This window comes from Pseudomyrmex gracilis, unplaced genomic scaffold, assembly GCF_002006095.1.
Source record: "Pseudomyrmex gracilis isolate BER0280 unplaced genomic scaffold, ASM200609v1 scaffold_125, whole genome shotgun sequence".
In the NCBI taxonomy this organism is placed as follows: Eukaryota; Metazoa; Arthropoda; class Insecta; order Hymenoptera; family Formicidae; genus Pseudomyrmex; species Pseudomyrmex gracilis.
In genome coordinates, this window is record NW_018020709.1 from 24475 (window position 1) to 51274 (window position 26800).

Consider the following 26800-nt stretch of genomic DNA (forward strand, 5'->3'; position numbering starts at 1 on the left):
ANNTNTTTATTTAATCTTTTTTATCTTTAAGGCCGGCGAATGGGGCGCGTAGCCCGTGGGTGTGTTAATTTGTACTAAAATTAACTATCTATCGTAGTAATCTTCAGATGCGTAAAAAGTCTCGTGATAAAATATAAACGTCATAGTAATTATATAGAAGAGCACAACAGAGTATGTTCTATATGAGGGATTTTTTTTTTTTTAAACAAGTAGGTAAATTTCGATATGTTCGAGACGTCCTTTCGGGACGACAAGGATAAGCAAAGCACCTGCATGTTATCGGAGGAAAAAAAAACAATCGTTCACTAAGCGAATCTTGTATGCCTACGTACACATGCTTTATCCATGCTTTTCTATGATAGAACGCTCCGTCTTTACCGCGAGAATGAGACTATATATAAAAGTACCGTAGTTATGTAGCGCACTCGTCGGCGCGCAATACCCTTTTTCCGAGTCGAAAGTCCTTGTAAATCGCTTTACACAAAACAGAAATAAACTATTGTCTATTAAGAAATTAGGCGAGTTAACGAAATAAAAAAAAAAAAAAAAAAAAAAACGATCCCGAACTTTATTTTTAGCTTCAAATATTATACGATATCTTGCACAAATGCACAATTTACTTGAATCGCATGTTGGTGTATGCCAATATGAGAGAAGAACCAATTTTTGTTTTTTTTTTATCGCATTTCTTCTAAATGGTAGTCTCAACTCTGAGCTCGAATGATTTTTTCTTTTCACTTTCCATTGTTCATTTGCTTCCGCGAGCACGCGTTAATGTTGAGAAATGGCTGTGTACAACATAACTGTATATTAAGAGTTTTTAGATTTTTCATAAATGTAAGATTTTGCACACTCATATTTTCAATGGCGCTTGAAACTTTTCTCTCTGTAAATTTTTGAACTCTTGAGAACTCTTCTACTCTTTTCATACCTCCAGCAGAAGCGCTTAACATTTCTCCTTACGCACTTTAATAAAAAAAAAAAACAAAAACAAACAAATAAACAATCGACGTCTCTAATCGATCTCGTAATCGCGTTCAAGTTTTTAACTCGAAAATTTATACACATTATATATATATAAGCTATCGTGCTGCCGATTTTCTCACATCGATTGATTGAGTACGACTTTCCCCTGTCGAAATTTTTCTTTACGTTCGAAACTAAACGCGGCCTACTTTGATGGAAAAACAAATTTACTTTCAAGTACAATACGTTTTTTTTTTTTTTTATATATTTCGTAGATTTCCGAGTCTTTCTGCGCGAAGGAACATTACGAAAAACAATATCAAATCTTTTTCTCTCTCGGTTCGATCGATCTAATCTAAATAAAGTCTGCGACACATGCACAATATATATATATATATATATATATATATATATGTTTCTTGTACCTACTGTGGATCGCATGCGAGCATCACACGGATTTAGCAATTTCTCTCTCGTGTTTCCAAATCGCGACCGGTCGCGATTCGGAATGACTCGCATACAAATTATCAGCACGAAACAAAACATCCGCGGATGTTTCGTAAAGAAAACCTCGTAGAGGTTTAAAAATTTCAAATTCGCTCATTTTCGCCCGAAGAAGTTGTTTGTAATTCACGAGCGTAGTTAGTTACGTAGTGGTCATTCGTAAAAAAAAAAAAAAAAAAGGCTTATATAGACGCGTCCTATAATCTATATCAGCATCCTATATCAGCTCGCAATGTAAGTCTTCACTTTATCGTGTATAATACATGTAAAATATGTAAATTACATTCGAGTTAAATGTGTTGCTTCATTGCACAGGCATACAAAATAAGAGATCCTATATAGAGCTAATAATTCCCTGGCTAGTAACTCTCTTCGTCGAGATGGAAAAAAATTCTTCTAAAAAAAAAAAAATACATACAGACTGACTCACTTCTATGTACGCGTATTATAACCCGGGTGTGAGACGAAGTGCTCACACGTTTCTGAATTGCAACTCGTCACGAGATCGCGCTCTAGTGAAAACACACAATAAAAAAAAACATGAAAAAAAAAATATATAAAACAAAAATAAAAAATAAAAAACGTTCTCTTCTATATAAATACTATATATATATATATATATGCCATAATAATCTAAGTTTTATCTATTTTTGCTGAAAATTTCTCACTTTTGAGCTACTCTGCTTCAATTATCAAAGAAGTGTGGAAATATGATACAAAAAAATTTGAGATTCCTGACGTCTGATAAAATTTCGATGCCAAAGTACATTAAGTGAAAATTAAATTTAAAAAAAAGGCGGTAGAAACAAAATGTGCATAAATTTTCGACGAACGGAAAATTATTCAGATTTTGTTTGAGAATGTGTCGCTATATTCTCTTTGAAAATAATACACACTGTGTGTATATTCTGATTTATAAAAAAAAAGTTAAGTTTGCATATGTTACATATATGCATCTCTTCGCTTCTCCGAATATCGTTCAGACGTACGGAGCATTTGAAAAGAAGAATTCAGAATCTCATAAAGTCTTCAGTAAAAATCTCACGTGCAAAATCTGTTTGATTATTGCGAATTGAAAAATTGATTTTTTCTTTTTTTTTTTTTTTTTTTTTTTTATTAAGAAAAGATCACACACAGTTTTTTTTCGCTCGGCTTTGATTGTGTGTGTGAGTTATCTCTTTTTGCACCGTTTACTGAATATTTACATCTTTCTACTCTACAAAATTCTGAATTTTTCCTTTTGTTTTTATCCTCTCCTCGGAGAAAGTTTATGTAAGTCGAATGAATTACTATGTGTTCATATTGCGTGTCATAAATACATATTGTAAAAAATATATATCAGCATACTTTTTCAAATGTGCCCAGGCAACAAGAAACGTTACTTTTGTAACAAAATAAACTAATGGTATTTTTTGATTTTGATGTTTAACGTGTGTCGTGTCGACATCTCTTCTGTCGCTCAAAGCGACAGAACACGTGTGTCGTGTTTACTTGTGCATTGTTGTGTTTGAATTTAAGTCGATTTTTTCTCAAATTATTTAATATTCTTCGAAGATCTCTCTCTCGTTTGCCATAGACGCGGCATTTCGTACAGAACGATTCTCAGGAAGACACACACACACACACACACACACAAACAAACATAGGAATGAAAGAGCGTGTATATATATAAGAATTTTTGTTGTCTATTACTTAGTAAAAAAGCGAAAAACACAGATCCCGCGATCGTCGCGAGTCGAAGATGCGCGTGTAAGAGGGAGAGAATAGTTGTGTGGGAAATGTCTCGAAAAATATATATGTGTATAAATATATATATATATTTATATATATATATACATACGATAATGCAAATTATGTATGTACACTTCATTGAAAACAAAAAAAAAAGAATATAGCAAATTATATTACGGATATTGCATATCATGTGGGGAACTGATAATATCATCGTGTGTGTCGGCTAGAATTTCAATTCTTTGTGGACAAATATTTAATAAATATTGCAGAAAGTATCGTCCGTTGCCAGAATCATCCAGAATATAGAATTAAAAAAAAAAAAAAAAAAATCGCGATATTATATATATATACATGTACGTAAGGATAATGGATTTTGGCATAGAAATTTTAAACCATATATTCGGTAAGCAACAGAGCGGTATGAAAAATATAATATATGGGATCAAACAAGATGTTATATATATATATTCGGTGGCTGAAAAACTTATCTAGTCATTAACACTAAGAGAATAAGATGAATATATATATATATAAATATAAATAAAAAGAATAAAAAGTATGTATACATAATAAGTTAAATACTCAGCCATCGCAAGCCACCCTGTGACTGAATGTGTGTGTCTAGCTACATTTTAATAATAAAAAAAATCATCTGCAACTTGCGCACTATCAAATCTGGCCTTGCGTGGTCATTACTCATATGTTGTTTGTTAAAAAAAAAAACAAAACAAAAGCGAAATCTCACGTTATTACATATATATTCGCGCGAACACACATACACACACACACACACATCGCATCGTCATTTAATTATACTCGAGAATCTCGTTTCGCGCGAAAAATTTTTACTTTGAATAATTCTAAAAAAAAAAAAAAAAAAAAANAAAAATGATTATTAAAGTGTAGCTTATACCAAAAGCATATTAAGAGCATAAATAAATAAACAAATAAATAGGTAAATAAATAAATGCATATTAGAACCGTTTAATATTATTTGTTGATATATTCTATCGATATTCTTCGCATAAATTTTTTCTATAAAATTTATTTTTAACTTTTCTACATGATATTATATATTAGTAAATTATTATAGACGAGTGTGAGAGAGAGAGAGAGAGCAGAAAGATCTAGCGGATTTGTTCCATTTAAAAAGTTTCAATAAGCATATTGTTGTTATACATATATAAAAACACGAACGAAGTTTTTTCGTCATTCAATTTATTATAATTCCAAGCATTGTACGATATTTCTACTAATCTCGTCCTTTCAAACAGAGACACTTAATTTAATGACAAAGCACATTTTGCATCATTAAGCCTTACAAAATAAAGAATATATATAATGATCGTGCAAAGTCAGTATGAATGATAGATCCGAAATTGCAGTCAGAATCGCGTTATGAGAAATAATTGATGAAAAAAAAAACAAAAAAAAACAAAAAAAAACACAACCCAGCCATTCATAAGAACTAAAAATAATTATATCTTACACATATATAGAGCTTGCGCTGTAGCTTCACCAGTCATGAAACATACTACCAAAAGTATAAAATCATGACTGTCTTTATCAATGTTTGTGAGTGTATAATAAGTTATATAAAACTATTAAGTGAGCTATTGAATGTGTATATGGTATATATGCTAGTCCATATTAAGATACAATAAAATGTAATTTTGAATTCAAAACTTCGAAACGTGGTTCCATCCATTAACACTACACGGTCTTCGGAGCAGCACAACGTGTGACGCCAGTATAGCCTTTCCCACTATTTTTCTTTTTTTTTTTCACAAAGGCTTTATTTCTTTCAAAATAAATTCTACATGTATGTGAAGCGGTGACGTATATACATATTATGAAGCGTTTAAGAAAAGCGGTTTAAAATTATCTAAAGCTATTAATATCGCGAAAAGTAGATTCATCAAGTTTACTCCTTTTCCTACACAACATCTTTCACAACAAACTTCTTCCTCAACAGATACTTAAATGTGTTAATTAAGGTATCAATACATCCTTCTTTTGCAAGAGAAATACGGAAATGTATATGTTATACTATTTAAAAAAAAAAAAACCTATATGTATTTTTATAAAAGAAATTGGTTTTTTTTACATATACGTATACCTATTGGTTCTTTCTCTCTATTTAGTAAATGTTACTAATTATTATTAGTTTTTCTAATCAACAATTCTGTACTACAAAACACACGTTTGATGTAGTTTGATGATTTTTAATAAAATGATAAACATGGAAATGTTTCTGTGGAAAGCGAATAAAAAAAAAAGGAAACTTATGTGCTCGCGAGAAATATTTCACACCGATGATGATTTACAACAAACTGTACATACATATGGTATTATGGAATTTAATTAATGTTGCTACAGCTTTTTTTTGAGAATCTTACAGAGACGATACAAGTATGATGATAATTATGCATACAAAAGAATAAGTCTATATATATATATATATATATCCCAAACTCTTAATAATATATAATCTCTTTATTATTGCAGATTATCTACAGTTCTTTTTATCTATATCCCCATGTGTCCCTAATTTCTTTTTTACAAAGGTGCTTTTCATATATATAATATATATATATAATATATATATGTATGTATATATATGTATATGTATATATTATAATGATAATGATTAATAAGGCGACTCGTGTGACGCCCTTCTATTTTTCACAAGTATATTTATATACTAACTGCTTGTACACACCTTCATTTCATACTTATTTTGTTGCAACAAGATGTACATCAGATATAAACGACTGATAAATATTTTTATAGTATAGTTTATTGAGCCAATGTGTATTACGACGAATATATATTTTAAACTCTAATTATATAAATAATGTGGATGTACATACTATATTACTTAGTCATCATTTTATTACATACACAAAGAGAGAATATTGTTCATACTTGTATTTTTCTATTTATTTAATTACACACGATGTGCATTTTATATATATATACATATATATATTTATATATATATACATATACATATATAAAAGTTTTATGTATATATATGTTATAAATTTAACTAGTTCTTCACATGTTCGCGATTTTCTCTTTTATGACTGTTACTTTTACTAATTAAGTGGAAAATATTTTATATATAACTTTTCCTATATATTTTTTACACATTACCTCCATACAGATACAAGCAATTCTTATAACACAAGTTTATTATATGGAAATTTAAATTTTTTTGCTATATGTGTTCATCATTTAGATTTATATTTTAATAAATATAAATTTTTTTACTGTGAAATACAAATAAAGAAAATTTGTCTACTCTTATTACTTATATTTACATATAAGCAATTAAATTGGCAATTATTTCACTAACGTAATAATGGAATATTTCTGCCTTTATATAATTCACCGTCTGAGCAAACAAATATATTCGAATGTTTTTTTTTCTTATTGTTACATTAAAAATTAAACAGTTGGTTATCGTATGCCAAACCTCGTTAACAATTGCGTTAAAACAATTGGAAACATTGAAAGATGGATTACAGAGATTGAAAATGCTTGTGTAGCTTCTTTGATAGACTAAAATACGCGAAATAATAGCTAATTGTTTAAATTTTATAAAAAAATGGATTTTTTTTAATATAAAATTAATTTTCTCAATTGTTTCTATTCTAGAGACATCTATAATAAAGAGAAAGAGAAACAGAGAGACAACCAGTTAGTATATAATAAGCTTGTTTCACAATAAGGAAGAGAAGAGAATTTGTTTATTTTGAAACATAAACCTTTCCAAATTTCAAGATTGAATGTCAGAAATAAGAAAAAAAGGTCTATATAAACTCTGGAAATTGCACATAAGATTCCATAGCGATATAATGAGGGAATAGAACAGGTCGCATACTTTTAACATTTGACTTCTAGCTTGTGTGTTGTATATATATAGCACATCTCATTATCTCGTCTGTCTTTTTCACAAAACGAGGTTCTCTTGTAAACTATACAACATTTAATACGTAGGAAGAGATATTTATCAAGTTTGTTTCTCAATATAAGCAATCGAATAAATCCAACAGTGCCTTTGCGTTTTCCCCCATAATATATAGAAAATATCCATTCTGTTTTACTCTTACAAAACTTTTTATTAGTTTTATAGCAAAATTGTGGACACAAGTGCTGGATACGCGCAGTTGGTGCGGGTAAGGTGATCAAAAGTCTGGGAAAGGTAGGAATAACGTTGTTTTGCTTTGTCGTTGACGGTCTGACAAGGCTGAGATCAGTTGTCCATAGCATATCTTCGAGTCCATTCTTTGGCATTACGTATCGCTTCGCTTTCGTTGACTTTCCAAAGTTCAGCTACATCATTTGCCAAAGGATCATCGGGATTGGGCGCGCTCAGGAGCGCCTGTATAGACAGCAAAACTGTTCTGATTTGAAGAGCGGGACTCCATTTATCTTTGAGAATATCCAGGCAAATTCTGCCTAATCTATAAATAAATAACAAATCAATCAATTAGGACGTAGCGTTAAATTATCGCGTCAAACACAAAAGTGCGCATAAATTATATTCTATTATTTAAAGGTGTTTGTTAAAAAAAAAAAAAAAAACATTGTCGATTTATGTGAAATATACAACAGTCATTGAAAAAAAAAAAAAGATACGTGTAGCTACACAATTTACATATAAATTTTGACGGTCAAAATGAGTACGTTTTTTAATTTTACCTGTCTATATTTGGATGGTAAATTTTTGTAATGAATCTAACTTTAGGTGCTGACATTGGATAATCTTCTGGTAGGAACAACTCGAGCTTAAACAGTCCACCTTCAAATGGCGAATCTTCAGGTCCCGTTACTATAACATGAAAATACCTAGCGTTTGTGTCATCTGGTACAGCGCTAATACCAGGAACTGGTTCTTGCATCAATCTTTGCGTTTCTTTAATAATCCTCCGTGGTAATGCTGCCATTGTCGAAGAAAACTGCGAAGAAAACAATTGAATTTGATTGTTAAACTTTTTTTTACAAACGTACACACAAAATGTTTGAAAAATACTTTGTTAACAAAGAAACCATAAAAATTCAAATTTATTTGAAAAACTTTAATCCTTTAAGTAATTACTTAATTAAAAAAAAAGTTTTGCAATTTTTATCTTCCTCCGTTTTTGTGAAATTTTACTCTTTCAGTTCAGTTTTCCAAACTTGCGCAATTTTACTTAATCAACAAAAAGCAATTATGGATTTCCTTGTCTCTTTGCGGATTAAAAAATTTGCAATATACACAAATTTCAACGAACAAGATAACAATGAAACATCACACGTCTGACAATGGAGTATAATACACGTTTCTAAGGTTTTAGGAACACATTCGCGCAAGTATATTATTTGTCGCGATAAAAGTGCGAACTTATCATCGAGCTTTTTGTGTGTGCCACACTACGAGCGAGAACACGCTTGTATCAAAAAAAAAAAAAAAAAAAAACAAATAATCGTTCGGAGCAACATTATTGTGAGCATAATCTTGCATACCATCGAGCACTTCTCTCTCTCTTTCTTATTTTTTTTTTCTCTCCCTTTCTACACAAAACACAAATTCTCGCTCTACCAAGCGGGCATTTCGCATCACGATTTACAAACCGTATCCGAATATCCTGGCATGTGCGCGAAAAAAAGCGAGAATCAATAACTTTTTTTTTTTCTTTCGCGGCACTCGTCGTCGGCAAACGAACGGCTATCGGTCACGGATTGACAGCTTGTGCCACACCGAGAGGAGTATAAAACTCCTTCTGTATGGTACAACACGCGCGCATACACCGTGTGCGTGTTCCACGCGTACGTACGTGACACACACACACACACACAGACACGCGCACGGATACAGCTTCTTCTTCCACGCACAGAACGAAGCGCGTACCGTACGTGCGTGTGGTTGTATACGCACGGGGATTCGCGAGATGTTGCGTTGCCAAGTGTCGACGAGATGGAATGCCGGAGAGTTGGAAATGCGGGGAGTTTGTTTCGCCCGATCAAATCGCGGATGCGTTGCGGAACGGACGGGGGCGAACACGGATCCACGTTTCCGGCTCGTTGTCGTTGTTTTTTCTCGCGAGAAAGAAAAGTGTGCGCGCTGAACGCACACAGTCCTTATATATTCGCCTAGACAACAACAAAAGAAAACAACAAAAAAAGACAGATTCCCTGTGTAAAGATATACGCCGCGACGGTTCTCCTATCCTCCTCTGGTGAGAGACCCGTTATCAGCGTCCGATATATTCGGACCATCGCGCGCGCGCGCGCGCGCGCTCGTTCCCTGTGTGTGCGGAGAAGGAAGGATACGTACTCCCTATTTCTTTCTCAGCAGATTCCGCAGAGTCGCGTCTCTCGAACGAAAATCGCCTGGCAGATGCTCCCCCGTGGCCGCCTGTCCACGGCGCGCCCGTTGGATCTTCTAGAAGTCTCGGGCCGAGACGTCGTCCGATTTTCCAAACGCCACCGTTACGCGCCTCGCACTCTCTCTCTCTCTCTCTCTCTCTCCTGGGCTCTAGACGTCGCCGTCACCGACGTCGTCGGCTGTGTCGTCGTCGGCCTCACAGCCGACTCTCTCTCTCTCTCTCACTCTTTTTCCTCTCTCTCTCTCTCTCTCTCTCTCTCTCAAGAAGGGAAACCGGCCGGTGATCTACGGGGTGCGTGGCCCGCGGGAATATGGTGTCTCAGTCGAAGCCGCTAATTTAATTTCCACTCGTGCGCTTGTGTGGGATATGTGTATCGCGTGGCTGCTGGTTGGTCGGGTCGGCTCTGGTCCGGGTCTTGCCCCTTCACGCTCGTTTCTCGCGATTCATCTTGTCACGCGTTTGATGGCGCTGCTACCACGTTCCTTCCGTCTGTCCCGTCACTGAAAAAGCGATCGTCACTGATCACCACCACTCGTACGCGCAGCAACACATGTGTACAGCGAACAACAGAAATTCGCGGAATTGGCAAGGGGGTGTGAGGGCGAGGAAGATGACTTACCTATTCGGCCGCGTCAGTAACGCCAACGAGCATCTCGTCGGCGAACTGCGTGTCGGCGATCGCTTGTCCAAAACGCTGCGTCGATAATGTTCGCCGTTGGTTTGTTCTTGTTTTTCTTCTCAAAACTTAAATAACAAAACCTATTTGTTATTTAACATTCTAACGTTACAAATAATACATATATATATATAGTTAATAACATATATATAGTTAGTACGTATTAATTGACAATTAGTTTTTCTATGTTTTGAAAAGAGTAACAATTGGAGGGGAAGCCACTGTTTTTGTCCTTTTGACCTTCGCGGCGCTAATGTTACCAATTTCTGTTGGACGCATAGACGTTATAATATATAGACTGCGCGTTCCCTACCTTCGCCATGTTAAGAAAATGGGTGCGTTCAGACAACTCAACGGTTGAGAGATCATCACTTATGATAGGACTATTCTTCAAAATCTGATGCGGTTCCAAAAGTATGATCCAATCAGAAGTGATTATCTCTCAACCGTTGTGCAACTGTTGAGTTGTCTGAACGCACCCAATGTCTTCAACGTGGAGAGAGAGAGACAGCTGGTGTTGAATAGTAGCCTCATCTTTGTCTAGCGAAGTAGTGGGGTAAATGATAGACAGAGAAAGAGTTACTATTCAAAGTATGTTGTCTCTCTCAACGTTGAAGACATAGGGTGCGTTCAGACAACTCAACAGTTGCACAACAGTTGAGAGATAATCACTTCTGATTGGATCATACTTTTGGAACCGCAGCAGATTTTGAAGAATAGTCCTATCGTAAGTGATGATCTCTCAACCGTTGAGTTGTCTGAACGCACCCATATTTTCAGCCAAACGCGCAGTCTATATATATTATACGTCTATGGTTGGACGCGTTTAAAATCAAAGGCCGTTTTCAAAGACAAGAGATGCGGGAAGCGCTAGAAACGCTGAGCGGATGCGTTTCTAGTGATTTTCATCAAATTGGGCGATACGATTGGTCCCGCGTCTTTTGATGGAGAACGGTCTTTTTTTGGTCGGATTATTGGTGCGCAACTATAGAAACTTTACGCAATGGTGTTTAGCGTCTGCGTGAATAATGGTGTTATGGTGGTGCTTGCGAAAGAAAAGCGCCACGACCAACATTAGCCGCGCACGTGGCTGAGCTTGAGAATAATTGGTGTAATTTATAAATAAACGATTTATAATTGATAAAAAGTTGTTGGTGCCTTGCTCACCGTTACAAAACCAAACTAATATAAGGAGAGGGTATGTTGAAGCGTGGGATATCATGTATAGAATCTGATAAATTGGAGGAAAACAAATTACGCAGCTTTACGTTTGCGCGCAAATATATACTCTGTAATTTTTACACATAACATAATTTTATACGTGAATTTTAAATGTGTTTTCTTTTCAGTGATACACCCTTCTACCGGGATCGCAAGATTTGAATAAATTATAATTTGTTTTCTTTCTCGTGACATTCACCGGAACCATGAAGAATTTAGAGATTCTTCATCAGGTCTATAGATATCACGATTTCATAAAAAACGCCATAGAAAGCGCATCGACTGATCGTTCCAAGTCCACGAGCACCGAACGAAATCAAACCAACGCCGTGAAAGACGAAAATGGTCTCTCGGATATACAATGGACCATTGTTAATCCAGGTCACGGTAATCTGTACGATTTGGAAGTTGCCATTGTGATTAACGACAGACTGTATCAGGTCTCTCTAGCCAAACAAGATAACGTAAAGTATTCGCTTCTTCCTAAATATTCTGAGAATTTGAAAATTGTTGGGATGGACTATTCCGTTACATATAAACAATTATATTTGGCGTATGAGAGTGGTCAGATTCTTAGTGTAATTCTGAAAAAAGGATTTGCACCCGAAGAAAGAGATATGATAAACTTTTGCATGTATGATTTAGTAATGAAATTTGACACCAAGCTACACTGCATGAAGCTTAGTCCGGATCAGGAGATTTGCGTAGTTGTGACTGATGAAGGAAATGTGATTACCATGTTAAATTTTGAAACGAAATTATCAGAGGTGATATTTCATAGTTTAATTTGTAAAAAGTGTAATTTAATAATTTGTTGAAATAATACATAAGTTTTTTTTTTAATTTCTTATCTTGTAGGTAAACTTACATTCGTCAGATTTTGGTGAGAAGCAATTTATCACCGTTGGTTGGGGCAAGAAAGAAACTCAGTTTCGTGGTGGTTCGCGAGGTAAAATGACAAAAAGAGAACCAAGACCAGACAGAGATGGAAATGTATCAGACGACGGTCGTGCTCGAATAACTTGGCGCGGAGACGGCGCCTTGTTTGCCGTTAGTTTTGTACACGCGACAACAAACTTGCGACAGTTTAAAGTATTTAACTTCGAAGGTATTTTACAATATACCAGCGAACCGAATGACGAATTAGAAGAATGTTTGGCATGGAAACCATCAGGTGATTTCATTGCTACGACATGTGCTGAAACATCTCGCAGTTGGGGCTATCCGGACCATGTTATTACATGTTATGAGAAAAATGGTCTTAAACATAACTACGATGATAGTCCATCCGTTAATATAAAACCGATAGGCGAAGCTGATTTTTGGTGTATTGAAAAAATAGATTCTAAGGTGACGGATATATTTTGGTCGCCGGATTCAGAGATCTTAACAATTATTTATAAACACGTCGAGACGGGCCAAATAGATCTACAGTTGTGGACCGAAAACAATTGCACGTGGTATCTCAAACAGGTCATGGTTTTCTACAAAATTGATCCACTTATACGCGCAACGTGGAACGTTCGAACTTGCAACAGAGGTTACAAAAAGGAATTGATTCTTCTAACATTGCACGGACTTACGTATTGTCGCTTCGTTTGGCGTGTGAATCACAACAGTTGCAAAACTACAAACGACAACGCGGTAATAGGCGTTATTCGAGAACGGAAGATGTTGCTTACGGATTTCAAACACGTAATCGCGCCACCCCCAATGGGACAAACGTGTCTTATGTTTATAAGATATCCAATAAACGCGGTTGTTTTTGCACCAAATTATAGCGCACAAGTAGACAGCAATGATAAAAGAACATCTTGGATGTGTAGTAGCGCATATTGCACGGTATCGTGCTTCAATTTATTGGGTTTTTTCAAGAGAAAAGCGCCGGTAAGTATCGCGATGAAATTGCAATTTTAAATTAACGTGCATTGATTTCTTTGTGTTGTAAATGTTGCAAATATAATATTAATTTGTAGACATCCCAATTTGAATATGAAGCCTCAAGCAAACATGGTATTACGTGTGACATACCGGATATAAGAAATTGTATCTTTTTTGGCCGCCTGCATCATTTCTTATGGGTTACTGAAAACAGTATGTTGTGTGTCGCAACCGAAGATTCATGTTCGTACTTGTGCGAAATCATTTTGCATAAAATAGATACCAAAGACGGTTGTGTGATGATAAGGTATGTGTACACATTGTGTCACTTTGCGAAGAACTGCAATTTAGTTTCCACGAATTGACACAAACAAAAATGCGCACGCGCGTGTGTGTAAAATATATATTAAAACTGTTCTTGATTTTTTTTTAAATTTGATTTCTACAGACACGCTCATAAGCTCGACTTTGACGTAACCCATTTAGTGCCTACTCATGACGAAAACGTGATTTATTTGCTGGGAGTGAACTGCGCGCGTATAATCAGAAGGAACGATTCAAGTTCCACGTCGTTAGACAGCGTAGATTACTCCAAACCGTCGTATTCAATAGAACGGATAAACGAATCCGACGAATTCGAGTTGAACGATTGCGAGAACGAAGCGAAATACTGTCAGGTGGAACAAATAAAGATCGATTCGAGACACGTTCTCATTGCTCTTTGCGAGAACAATGTCTTTTACATCGACCACAAAGTAGCTGCCAAGCACATTACGAGTTTCTACGTTCATTCCGCTTTTTTGCTTCTCACAACGGAAGAATTGCTCATCTGCGTTCCGTTGAGCGAAAACGGTTTGAAACAACTGACCGCGCACGACTTGAACGTCCCTTCTAACTACTATGAAAAAAAAGGACGTGCCGTATGTGAAACCAAGTTCAGCGAAGGTATGTGTGAAACGTTTCCGCGATAATATCTCTTTTGCCGACACAGATTTTCTTCTCCGTCCAACGACTGTGTGTGTTGTTGCAATTACAGATATCTACATGAGACAAATCGACAGAAATTCTCACTTAGTTGGCGCGATACCTCACACCTCAAAAGTCATTTTACAAGCCCCCAGAGGAAATCTCGAATGCATACGGCCGAGACCGATGTCGTTGCACATAATAGGATGCCATCTCGACGAGTGCAATTACCGAAAGGCTTTTGAAATCATGAGATTGGAACGTATTAACTTGAATTTCATATACGATTACAATCCGCAATTGTTCGTGGACAATGCGAGAAAATTTGTGAACGACATTGCCGACAAACCGAATTGGTTGACTCAGTTTTTGGCGGATCTGCAAAATGAAAATGTCATTAAAACGATGTACGCGAAATGTATTTCCAATTGTTCCGCGCGGTCGGTAATAACGGAAGACAATGAAGTTGAAAGTAACAAAGTTGAACGTGTTTGCGAATTGTTGAGAAACATTATGGAGGAACAAGATGCGAATCGTCTGATAGAACCTATATTGATTAGTTTGGTGAAACATCAATACAAAGAGGGATTGGAAAGAGCGCTTGAGAAAGTCAAGTCAATCAAGTTGACGGAAGATTCGCAAAATCTTCCCATATCCGCGGACGACGCGCTCAGATGCCTGTTGCATTTGGTGAATATCGACGTATTGTACAACATCGCATTGGGCATGTACGATTTCGAACTGACGATGTTTGTAGCCAGCAAGTCGTCGAAAGATCCCAAAGAGTACGTGCCGTTTTTAAACAGCTTGAAAAATCTAAGCGACAAAAATTACATGAAGTATTCCATTGATATGCATCTGAAACGTTACGAATCGGCGCTCGAACACATATCCAAGGTGCCGAGTAAATTTGACGAGTGCTCGAATTTGATACGCGATCAGAAATTATACGAAAGCGCGATGAAGATGTTTGAGAAAAGTAGCGAAGAACACAAGAAAGTGGCTGCGCTTTACGCGGAGTATCTCTCAACCGAGAGAAAACATCATCAAGCGGGTACGATGTTTTACAGAAGTGGCGATCTTCGCAAAGCTTTAGAAGCGTTCGGCAAGTCAGCCGCCAGCTGGCAAGAAGCTATTATGGTATCGACAGAACTGAAATTAAGGTAAAAAAAAAAAAAAAATCTATATCCCACATTCGCACGAGATTTGATGCGATAAGATGTGAAATGTAGATTTTTATTATCGCGTATAATAATTGAAAACAAATTTCTCTTCTCAGTCCTACGGATTTACATGAATTTTACGAAGAACTAGTTAAACAATTGTACGCAGAGCGAATGCATTCTGACGCGGCTACGGTGTTGAAAGACTACCTGAATGACACGGAAGAAGCCGTTGCGATATTGTGCGAGGGAAGAATATGGAAGCGTGCGATAAGAATAGCGCTCGATATCGAACGTCTAGATTTAATTGGTTAGTGGAAAAACTAATTAAAAAAATAATTGTTTCGTGTAAGAGTTATGATCTTCGAAAATTGTAAGTTTGATTTAATTCACATTGTCCGTTTAAATGTAAACATGATATATATATAGCCGATTTGTATTAACTCCGCAGAAACACATATTAAGCCTGGTTTGAAGGAGCACGCGGAAGACGTGTTATCGAACTTGAGTAAAAAGAAAGAACTGTTTCTTAAACTCAAGACCCGTTTAATATCAGTGAGAAAAGAAATGAGGGAAAAGCAAAGGACGCCCGTTTATAAAGACCATCCGCTTGCGAACGAGTTTTTAAGCGAACAAATCTACGATGACAGATCGCGCGAAGAAGTTCTGGATGTTCTCAGCGACGCGAGTAGCGACACTACTTTTAGTCGAAGTTCGCAAATATCTTCGACTTCTGGGTACGCTCTTCTCTGTTGATTTCTCAAAATTCTATTTTAAAGAGAACATCCACATTTTTTAATGTACATGAACATATATATATATGTGTTTTAGGAGAAGCTCTCGATCAAGAAAGAAAGCGAGAAAGCATGCGAGAAAAATTTTGCGTATAAAAGAAGGCGGTATGTTCGAAGATGTAGGCTTAGTATTCGAACTTCACAAAATCATCAGCGACATCTATAGAGACAGAGGTTTGTGCAACGCAATATTTTAACAATATTCGCGTCATCATCGAACAATTGTGTGACATTCGTGACGTTATCTGTGATTTGCAGACGAAACAACCCAACTTGGGTATTTATTGACGCGTTTCGAATTTGATGTAGAATCAGAGAACGTTCGAAATAAAACAAAAGAATTCTTTCAAGTGATAAAGAGCAGCGTGCCCGAAATCTGGGACAACTCTTCTACAAATTTAGACAAACTGGTAAGTTCTGATCAGATATTTTAAGGTGTTCCTGTACGTCAGACTTTATATTATTTCTTTATTAATAGACAAACTTCATGGATAAGCTCTTGCTTCAAGAAAATATTGCGGATTTCAATCCACGTGGTAAGTATACACGTCGAATACAATAGCTAGAAACTTCTAGTCTTTCTGAGACCAAAAAAAAGAGACCGGAACATTTTTTGATTAGTATTTTTTAAAAATACATGTATATATTTTTGTCTTTCAGAATTAAGTAGTTGTATAAAATATCCACCTGAAATCGACTGGAAGTATTACGATTTAAATTAGATATTTTTCAAAATAGTTTAAAGATCGTAAGATCGTTTTTGTACCACGTTCTGTGTTATATATAAATGAGAAACTATCGTTTTTATATAACAATAAAATGAGAAGAAAAACAGAAAAGAATAATACACAAATAAATTGGAGTATGTGTGCAATTGGATAATTTATTTACAAAATATGTGTATAGTTCTTAAATCTCATATCTTGCCCCTTTTAGGATGTTATTATAATAATTTTCAGCTACCAAGGCTAACAATATAAGTATACTTAAAAGCTATTTTGTATTTTGTCCTACATATAAATTTTTTTAATCAAACACTGTTATACTGTTAAAATTTAGAATATTTAACTGATAATATAAAATTTTATTATTTTTTTTTCACCTACAAGAACATATACTTATATAGCAGTTAATTTATATATATACATAGTATAGAATATAACACGTAAAGTACATATACTGTGACATACACAAAATACACGAGTAACAATTTTTGAATATCTCTTTTTTTCGATTGCCTAAGAAATCTTGTAAGAAATTTTTTTTTGCATCAAGAAAAGTCGCGTTATCGTTTATAAAATTTATTAATCACTTGTGACTTTTATACTCAGAGTTCATGTGTAATTTATCAATATCGAAAAAAAAACGGATATTTTTTCAATATCGTGTCCACTTGCATGCTAGTTAAAAATAGAGACTACAATTGAAATAATACGAATATATAAAAGCATACACATAAAAAGTGGAATATGTATATAATATAATATATATGTGTGGATCTTTGGATCGCCCATGTATTTTTTTTATACGGTGACATCAAAAGTGGATATTCTTGGTGTAGGACTCGTATATCAAAAAAAAAAAAAAAAGTAAAATATTTTTACAATCTGCTAATAAAAATTAAAACCTTCCTTTAATATTTCGTTATATAAAAAGCGTTTGACGATTTCTGCCTGAACCTAGTTCCGCTACGACAGCCCAAAATAAGTGTCCATCAGTATTACCTGACTAAATTTATACGCTTACACTAACAAACTTTTGTATATATAATAATCTCTAAATAAATGTCCCGCCTTATATCTCTCCATTTTTATGTCTAAATAAAATTAGACTTTCTTCAATAAGAAATTCGTGCGTATTAATATCAAATTACAGTGTAAACATTCATTTATTTTGTGATAAAGTTTGCTTTATCAGTTTTTTTTTTTTGTTTCAATTTTTGAATAATGCAATCTTGTAATCCATTACGTCCACAATAAAATACAACTCGATATGTTCCCCCGACAGGATATTTTTAGCGCAGCAAATGCCTTATTGAAAATGTCTCAAAAAAATTACAATTGTATGTCAAAAATAAGTTATGTATTCTATTTTGTTACAATCTTATGTCTCGTTACTTTTTGTAGCAAGTGCAAGCATAACCGGCGACTTGAGCTCAGGCCGGATACTAACTTTCATATGCTTCACTTGAACGTACTTCTTTCTTACGGCCTGATACTTGCTTTCTTCCGCTTTAACTACCATGCCAGCTATTTCACGTACCGCAGGTAATACATCGTCTTTTTTATAGGTGCTGTAATATATTAGAGTATCTGTCCAGATCACTTTACCTTCATCTTCTTCCTCATTACCAATAATTCTACAAGAAAACAATTTTTTTGATTAAGTTAATTTTCTCATTCACGTACTTTAAAACGTGCAATACATATTGGGAAGTGTTTCAGTTTTCTTACAAAAATGCTAAATATAACGCTGCTGCGGCAATGAGACTAGGCGGATAATGGCACATTTCGTAGCAGATCAGACACTCTTCTAGGAAATACTTGGCCATTGTATGATGTAAAGGATGCGCCTAAAATAAATAAAAAAATATCGTTTAAGTAAGCGAGGCACGCAGTTACTTGCCGTAACATAAATTCGAGTTGACAAAACGCTTCCGAGGCAGTTTACGCACCTTTCCGGCCTTGCTGTATCTTCGAAGAAAATGTATCGGCAGTGGTCGGCCAAACGAATAGTCGAGGACTTTCACAATGAGCATTTCCATTCTCAATATGTCCGATTTCGTATAGGCCTGGTCCGTAATATATACAAAGTCGCTTATGTCGGGCGAATACATTTCTTCGTATTTGCTGGCGATAAACATAGCTGTCACACCTACCAGCTGTAATGCTTCTCTATCTATTGTTCGATAAGACTGCGAGAGAACACACAAACGAATAGGATTATATAGCAAACGTATTCTCTAAGATGAAACGTATGCCGTATGTTGCCGTGGCGCGTTACCTGCAAGAAGCGATCTACAATCGCGACAGTGAGATACAACGTCTCCTGCATCAATCGAAACTGTTGATGTACGTCTACCAGCCAGTCTACCAGTACACTTCTCATCTTAGGAGTGACTTCCTGACCTGCCAAGTATCCTTGCTTAACAGGAAATTGTTTTTCTAACTGTCTTAAATACTCGTGTATGTCATTGACATAAAAAGAAACTAGAATAGGGTCGTTGTTGTCTTTCTGGTCAATATCCTCAAACTTCAATAGGTCCGTCGAAAATGATTTTCTATTTTCTCTCTTTTGATTAAATGGAGCTCCCACTACAATGGTTGTTTTAACTATACGATTTGTATTAGAAGATTCACTCGATTCTGATTTACTAGTTGTTGTTGTCGTTGTTGTTGTCGTTGTCTTGGTCGATGCTTGAACTGGCTTTACCACTTGAACCGGTTTTTCAATTTCCGCTTTTTCTTTCGCTTTAACTGGCAATTTTTTCTGCATCTTTCCAACTTTCTTCGTATTGTTTTGCAACAAACTAGTCCTATCCAAAGGTTCGACACCCCTCATTGTATTAACTTTGTTGCTTATCTCACCCAACGCCGGTCGTTTTGTTTTATCCGGCTTAGGAACCACAGATTTCACGTTTTTTATATTATTTTCCTGACTCACATACATCTGTAAAATGCATAAAAAAACAAAAACCTTGAGTATTTACAGGAAACGATTGCGTGACACGTGTCGAGATTTTTGAGCGTTTTCCAGTTTTTTGGGACAACACTTTATCGACAACACGTATCAGACCTTCCAAAAAAAAAAGGAGGGAAACAAAATTCCGGGGAGCAATTCGGGAAAGTGTCGCGACGACGATAATTTATGCGATTCTGAGAAATTCGTAGAATCAATTGGCGTTTACCGATTATTCATTGTTAAATATTCGACGTTCAGAAGAAGTCGAAAAAAAAAGTGTGAGAGCCAGGCCACACACGAGAGAAGACGTGTTAATGGTCCAAAGGACATTTAAAGATGTCGATCGCGCGTTACAAATTTTCCTCCCCGAAAAAATCACACCTCCTCTCTCATTTTTTGATAATCTCTCTCTCATTTTTTTTCTCCATCCGATAACAAAATTGACAATCGTGCTCACCACGGGCCGATTTATCGTTGCCATTGTCAAAAATCACACAGTCACGCAGAGTTAACTCCAATTTTCGCGAAGCCACAAGTCGATTTCCGTTAAATTATTTCCTTTTGAGAAGCGCAGCACTTAGCATACAGCTCGACCGTGAAGGAGTCTCCTCTCGCCCTAACGTCTCAATTGGTTTGAATTTGTTTGCTGTTCGAAGGAAGTGACGAACGCGCCGGGCGCGACTGCGCAAACGACGACAAATGTGAGAAACGAACCGTGCGATTGGTCGGAGAGGGAAACTCAGTCGGACGACAGAGGGCTTCGCGAAGGGATAAGGAACCGGTAAATATCCGGTTTTGGCTTAGCGACTGTCTACGGTTAATTTTTGATACCCGATTTTGACTCCGGCGGTCGGTTCACTACCCTCGTCGCAATTTTCCGAGTGACTCATTTCGTTACTAATCGAATCACTCGTCGACCCTACGCAATCTAATCGCAGAAGGGACCGATAGCGGAGAGAATCAATAGATCTCGGAGAAAGATTGAGAAGACGAAGTCAGAAAGTCCCAAGAAGCACGACGAGATGTGAAAGATGTGGGCTTTTTGTTTTATTTTACTCCGAAAAAAAAATTTTGACAAATATTGTTTCTTTTATTTTATCTTCATTTTGTCAAAGATATTTTGTTCTTTTTTCACAGATTCTTCTAATTCGTTAGATGTTCTCACATTTGCAGTTTTTTTTGTATGTACATATTGTACACAACACGCACACGCGCATAGTTACAGCATTTTATAACAACGAGTTTAAAACACTTTTCAAAAAACGCACATTCGCGCGCGCATTTTTTTATGTACACATTTATTTGTACAATTGTTTTTTTTTTTTCAATTTTGATTACAATACTAATTGCGTGTATTATAGGAGATGATAGCGTGTGCACAAAGAAGATAGCTTCTGTCAGTCTCTCCGGTGGCGAAAATAAAGCGCATCGCTTGTGTTTGGCGTTTAAAAAACCGATCAGCTGATCGCGACCAGCTCTTTTCTGGAAGTTTAAACACGTCCATCTGGATGAGAAGCATGTGTAATATATATATATATAGTACGTATGGTAATAAGCTTTGATTCGATTGCGGTTACGTGTGACGAAAAATTTATGAGACCAATTTATTATATATATATATAAAAAAAAAGTACCGTACGAAGGAGATCGTCGACGCATCTTGGTGGTATCGATGATAATTTTGTTGTTTTGACAAGCGCGAGATGATAATTTGCCGTCGAATCAGAAAAATCAATTGTTTGTGACTTACTTGCAAAATGTCCATCAACATAGACATAAGATTAAAACGTGCAAGCAAGATATATCACGAAGCGGTAAGTTGTTGATTGCAAAGTTGATGTTTTTTTGCGTGACGCTCGGTTGTGTAAAATTGAGGTTATGTTTACCAGGAGGTGGTTACCGGTCTCATATTTTTGAAAACCAATTCGGACATAAAACACGATGGCATTTATCTTACCATGGAAGGTTCGGTAAATCTGCAACTCAGCTCGAAGAATGTCGGCATCTTCGAAGCGTTCTACAATTCGGTTAAGGTTAGTGTTATTTTTTTTTTTTTTTTTTTTTTTTGTACACATAAATTGTAAATGAATTTTACACAAATTCTAGTAGTTTTAATTATTATTGCATTTATTGCACGATTAATAGTTTTACAAATTTTTTTTATCCATGTTTTTCATAACATCTTTGTACGATTGTATTTATGTATAAAATTTGTTTTCACAGCCCATACAATTGGTGCAATACACGTTGGACGTTGCGCCATCGGGAAAGATTCCAAGCGGCACGACAGAAATACCGTTCGAGTTGCCGTTGAAGCCGAGAGGAAGCAAATCCCTTTACGAAACATATCATGGTGTTTTCGTGAATATACAATACCTGATACGCTGTGATATTAAGAGAAGTTTTCTCGCAAAGGACGTGAGCAAGTCGTTGGAGTTCATAGTCGAGGACAGACCAAGCTCCAAGTTGGAAAAGGAGCATAACAAAATGGTACTTTTCAAAATAATGCCGGAATCATTGCAAAATACCAGGGACAGATCCAACATGCCGCGATTCTGCATCTCGGGCACACTGGACTCTCTACATTGCAAACTATCCGAACCTTTGACCGGAGAGGCAAGTAAAAAAAAAAAAGAAAAAAGACAAACAAACTTTCTCAAAAAATTCTCAAAAAATAACGACTCTTATTTTAATTTTTTTTCTCTCAGGTAATAATCGAAAACTGCGAGGCCGTTATAAAGTCTATAGAACTGCAGTTGGTGAGGGTTGAGACCTGCGGTTGTGCGGAAGGATATTCTCGAGATGGTACGGGAATATTAGATTGGCAAAATAAATTATGTAAAGTAATTTGTTCCGATTGCTTTAGCAATCGAATATTATTTAAAGGTCGTACAAATTTTTATTTTTTGTTGCAGCGACGGAGATACAAAATATACAAATTGGCGAAGGTAACGTTTGCACGAATCTCCCTATTCCGATCTACATGATATTTCCAAGATTGTTTACGTGTCCCACTCTGAGCACGAGCAACTTCAAAGTTGGTAAGAAATGTTTTATATCGCACGTTATTACGCTGCTCCATTCTCTCACGGACTACAGACTCCGCAGAACTTTTTACAGACGCAAACACCTTCTGTTTCAGAATTCGAGGTAAATCTCATCATTGTGTTTGAGGATGATTATTTGGTTACCGAGAACTTTCCTATTATACTATCACGATATTGAATTTATACGGGAATAAAAGTTTTGTATAAATTTTTACATAAAATATTTACTTAGTTATTATTATTATATATATATATATATATATATATATATTATATTTAAATAATGTATATATAAAAGAGACAACATTCTGTATGAGTGGACAAGTTCAGTTAGATCTCAAACTTGTATATAAAAAGCTATAAATGTCAGAACGTAAACTACTAGAAAAGAGAAAAAATTTCTTTTGCGCGAGAGAGAATATTTTTGAATTTTAATCTGAAAAAAAAAAGACATTCTTTATTTAACATTTATAGCTTTTTACGGTATCATTATACTCTTGGCGCGCGTGCGCGATGCACGCATGGAGCTTAATTTTAGAAAAATATAGCACTACTTCTCTCTCTCTCTCTCTCTCTCTTTATCGGTAAAAACAACCGTGTGCGCTCACGTTCTTTTATTCGAATCCCGCTTTCTGGATAAACATCCTATAATACTTCTCTACCTGTTTGTTTTGCGTTAATCCGACCGAGGCTAACAGCACAACATAGCCGATCACGAACGTCAGCAGCTTATGTTGCTTAAACCACGCCAGCAATCCCGAACTTTCGATAGTGCTGAAATAGTAAATTGTGTTTACAGAAATCTCGCGATGTAATCGCGCAGATATCAATCGCGCGGTTTACCTAGTTATTTGAAGATCTTGAGTATAGACCAACAGATAGCGTAACTTCACCAACTCGCTGTTTGTCACTACAAAGTACTTGTCCGGTATTTTTCCATTGACCGAATCGTTCAACGTGTTCTGTGCGACACTTCCTGCAACAAATTTAGCTATCTCGAAACTCGTTGTTTCCTCTCTAAAAACTACGGTTATATATGTGAGACGTGTAAAACTACACGCGTGTTATGCGATCTGCTTACTCGAGTCTTCTTTCTTTATTCCGGAATGATTGATAATTTCGCACAGAGCTATGCAGCTTATCTCGCTTCCAAGCAGACTACCTCCCCATCCGTAACCAACCGGGCTGTAAGGCAAGCTCACACCTAATTCGCTCGAGAAGTATATACCTTTCCCAAACTCCGATCTCTGAAAAACAAACACGCGAACGTCGCTCGTCTTCAAAAAAAAAATATTCTCCTGTCTCTCGCAATTTTTGTCCAAAAGAAAAAGAGAAAAAAAATCTAATATATATACATGTCGTTTGACATTGGAGATTTTTGCACGTACTTTGCACATATTCTGCTGCAAACCGTAATGCACGATCGAGTGAAAATTTTCTAAACGACTGCCGTGATACGCGTAAAACGTCGATTGACCTTTGGCACTGGATTTCCATTTTTCTTCCGCCGCCGATTGCTTTGTACTTGCTACTTGAAATATGAGATTCGGCGATGTGGCCGGCATCTCTTGTGGCACTTTTCTCAGTATCGAGTCGTACTGTAACGCAAGAATTTTTTTATTTCCAAGATCTCTCGCGTTTCTCTGTGTGTGTAAATCCGCGTATTTTTCTCTTCTCAATTTGAGAACTCTTTTTTGTTTCTTGTTAAATTTTTGTTTGGTTCGCGAGTTGCACGCGGAAACTCACTTGTTCTTTCTGCACACTCTTGATGTGCGGGTCTCGCAGTCTCAGCAGTACCCAATAAAGTAAATCGATCGCTTCACCGTAATTCTCATAAGCACCGACGTTGCCGAGTTCTTTACATATCACAGGCAAAGGAGGAACTAATTCTATGGCTCGTCTCTGAAAGAAAAACACATAGACGTTATTTATTTACATCCGGATTATCGGCACATGTTGTGTGTCACGCACGAAATAGAGACAGAGAATACCAAAGCCTCAATATCCTTGCACTCGTTTTTAATGTACATAGGTGGAAATGGTTTCAGACAGCTGTCGAAACGATAGGTGTTGGACGCAGCCACGAAAAACGACCATTTCAAATCGGCGGCTCTCGGATCTTTCTCCAACAAATGTTTCAGCGACTGCAACTTTTTTTCTACATTCTCATTATTATCGGTCGTCCTCGCACGATCCATCTTGGACGTGTACAACACGTCTAAGCCGGTCGTATCCACGACCTCGCTTTCCTCTGAAAACTCATATTGTTCGTTCTGCCTACCCCTTGCGTTGTTTGACACTTTACCGGCATATGCCATTTTTTGGTATTATTTATTTATCGTATCCCCCTGAAAACAAAATATAACATCATATGTGAGTCATGTGTCATCCTTTCGAGAGATGTGGAGGTAATTAATTAAACCAGGAATGTATGGAAAAGAATGATATAGAAAAAAAATAGAAAAAAAATTTCAAACCTTTATCTGTGAAAATTTTTTTATATACTTAGCAACACGTTAACAATATCTGAGATTTAAGGCAAAAAATCAAATCAATCCGTTAACGTGTGAAAGACACAAATTACTGAAATTTAAAGAAATTAAATAATAGAATGCACAGCGCAGAATGTTCGACGTATAGTTACATACAAATATATACGTACAATATATATATGCTACATATGGTTTTGGAAAATTGTAATGCAACATGTGTCTGGAAACCAAAATATATGAAGTTGCAAGAGTAAATACACATAAGTGTGTCTTCTTACGCGAGATACGCGTTTTGCGAGTCACATGATGAGACAAACGTGTTCTTTGTCTCTTCTATTGTCTCGAATTGTTTTTACTTCCATACTTGTGTGTTTATAAATTATTGCAAACGATTAAATTATCACCATGTTTACAAGAACACGCAAACAAGAAATGCACACACCGGACAGAAAACTCGAATTGTCTAGGAATATTTGATTTATTCCCCACATTCAAAATAATTCTCCATCTTGGTGACGTGTTTTATCACATGTTGATAAAATTTACGAACGCACGCGACACATTTTTATAATACGCGTGTATGTAACTTTCAATAAGATCCAAAATTAATTGACGTATTAATTTTTCTGACAATTGTTATTACATACTCGTTAATTAGTTCGTTTGTTAATTACAAAAATTGAGATTAAAAAATTAGAGACTCTTTATAATTCCACCTACGTTGGATGCGGTAAAGTTTGTAATATAAAACTTTGCACGCATAAATTTTAAAAGCATAAATGTGACCTTTGATTGCGAATTAAAATTGCACACATCGGCTAGAAAAACGTGGAGGAACTTGTCTGTTCAGTTTTTTTTTTTTAAATAAAAATACGCTGGTCAATCAGATGGGAAATAAATATTCAGAATGTTAATTTCGCTCAATGGTGCAATATTGCGACCGTGTGTGTCACGAGATTATCTTCTTCCTGCCATTTGCAAAACAACTTACGTTGTCTCTCTCTCGTGTTCATTTTTCGAGATCGTTGAGATTTGCAATCTTGCGTCCCAAAACCGCGTTCAACAAATCGTCCGGAGCGTGTGGATGAAGCACTTACGTTCTCACGAGAAATTTATCAGAGAAAAAAAAATCTTGAACCTGTCTTTCCCAACGTTTATCGCGACCTGTGCCATGTGCATTTCGTCGTTATTCCATTTGTTTTGCCGTCTTCGTTTGTTCCTTCGGCACATTTTTTTTTTTTTTTACTTTTTATCGCGCGCAAAAAATGAACTCGACACTAGAGACATACCGCGAGAAC

The 26800-nt window shown here is 35.9% G+C and overlaps 4 protein-coding genes and 1 long non-coding RNA gene across 10 annotated transcripts; 2 read left to right on the forward strand and 3 right to left on the reverse strand.

Moving 5' to 3' along the window:
* Window positions 1-2477: 2477 nt before the first annotated feature.
* On the reverse strand, window positions 2478-10094 carry LOC109856597 (ubiquitin-conjugating enzyme E2 N). 5 transcript variants are annotated; one of them, XM_020432048.1, is made up of 3 exons: window positions 9530-10094; window positions 7915-8171; window positions 2478-7676 (listed from the first exon to the last, which is right to left on the reverse strand). In XM_020432048.1, exons 2-3 carry the CDS (start codon window positions 8157-8159, stop codon window positions 7466-7468), a joined length of 456 nt encoding a protein of 151 aa, XP_020287637.1. In that variant the 5' UTR covers window positions 8160-8171; window positions 9530-10094; the 3' UTR covers window positions 2478-7465. The 5 variants fall into 5 exon arrangements, with proteins under 5 accessions (XP_020287637.1, XP_020287638.1, XP_020287633.1 ...); XM_020432049.1 differs by lacking the exon at window positions 9530-10094 and adding an exon at window positions 9131-9408; XM_020432044.1 differs by lacking the exon at window positions 9530-10094 and adding an exon at window positions 8827-9068.
* A 1138-nt stretch (window positions 10095-11232) lies between these two features.
* LOC109856584 (elongator complex protein 1) lies at window positions 11233-17871 on the forward strand. The gene is made up of 12 exons (XM_020432022.1): window positions 11233-11455; window positions 11607-12245; window positions 12337-13365; window positions 13455-13666; window positions 13808-14304; window positions 14396-15488; window positions 15605-15798; window positions 15940-16225; window positions 16320-16456; window positions 16541-16692; window positions 16761-16818; window positions 16943-17871. Exons 2-12 carry the CDS (start codon window positions 11685-11687, stop codon window positions 17002-17004), a joined length of 4281 nt encoding a protein of 1426 aa, XP_020287611.1. The 5' UTR covers window positions 11233-11455; window positions 11607-11684; the 3' UTR covers window positions 17005-17871.
* Window positions 17872-18267: 396 nt separating this feature from the next.
* On the reverse strand, window positions 18268-25973 carry LOC109856588 (G2/mitotic-specific cyclin-B-like). Its single transcript, XM_020432030.1, has 11 exons — window positions 25673-25973; window positions 25002-25358; window positions 24757-24912; window positions 24399-24608; window positions 24092-24257; window positions 23854-23986; window positions 23727-23784; window positions 19286-19951; window positions 18957-19196; window positions 18736-18854; window positions 18268-18641 (listed from the first exon to the last, which is right to left on the reverse strand). Exons 2-11 carry the CDS (start codon window positions 25326-25328, stop codon window positions 18386-18388), a joined length of 2331 nt encoding a protein of 776 aa, XP_020287619.1. The 5' UTR covers window positions 25329-25358; window positions 25673-25973; the 3' UTR covers window positions 18268-18385.
* Window positions 21325-21682, reverse strand: LOC109856589. Its single transcript, XR_002250398.1, has 2 exons — window positions 21598-21682; window positions 21325-21467 (listed from the first exon to the last, which is right to left on the reverse strand). It is a non-coding gene; the product is annotated as an uncharacterized LOC109856589 (long non-coding RNA).
* LOC109856587 (Down syndrome critical region protein 3 homolog) lies at window positions 21686-23234 on the forward strand. 2 transcript variants are annotated; one of them, XM_020432029.1, is made up of 6 exons: window positions 21686-21777; window positions 21853-21996; window positions 22187-22579; window positions 22672-22768; window positions 22879-23004; window positions 23106-23234. In XM_020432029.1, the coding sequence occupies exons 1-6, from the start codon at window positions 21721-21723 to the stop codon at window positions 23186-23188; spliced, it is 900 nt and encodes a 299-aa protein (XP_020287618.1). In that variant the 5' UTR covers window positions 21686-21720; the 3' UTR covers window positions 23189-23234. The 2 variants fall into 2 exon arrangements, with proteins under 2 accessions (XP_020287618.1, XP_020287617.1); XM_020432028.1 differs by having other exon boundaries at window positions 22879-23201.
* Window positions 25974-26800: the final 827 nt, after the last annotated feature.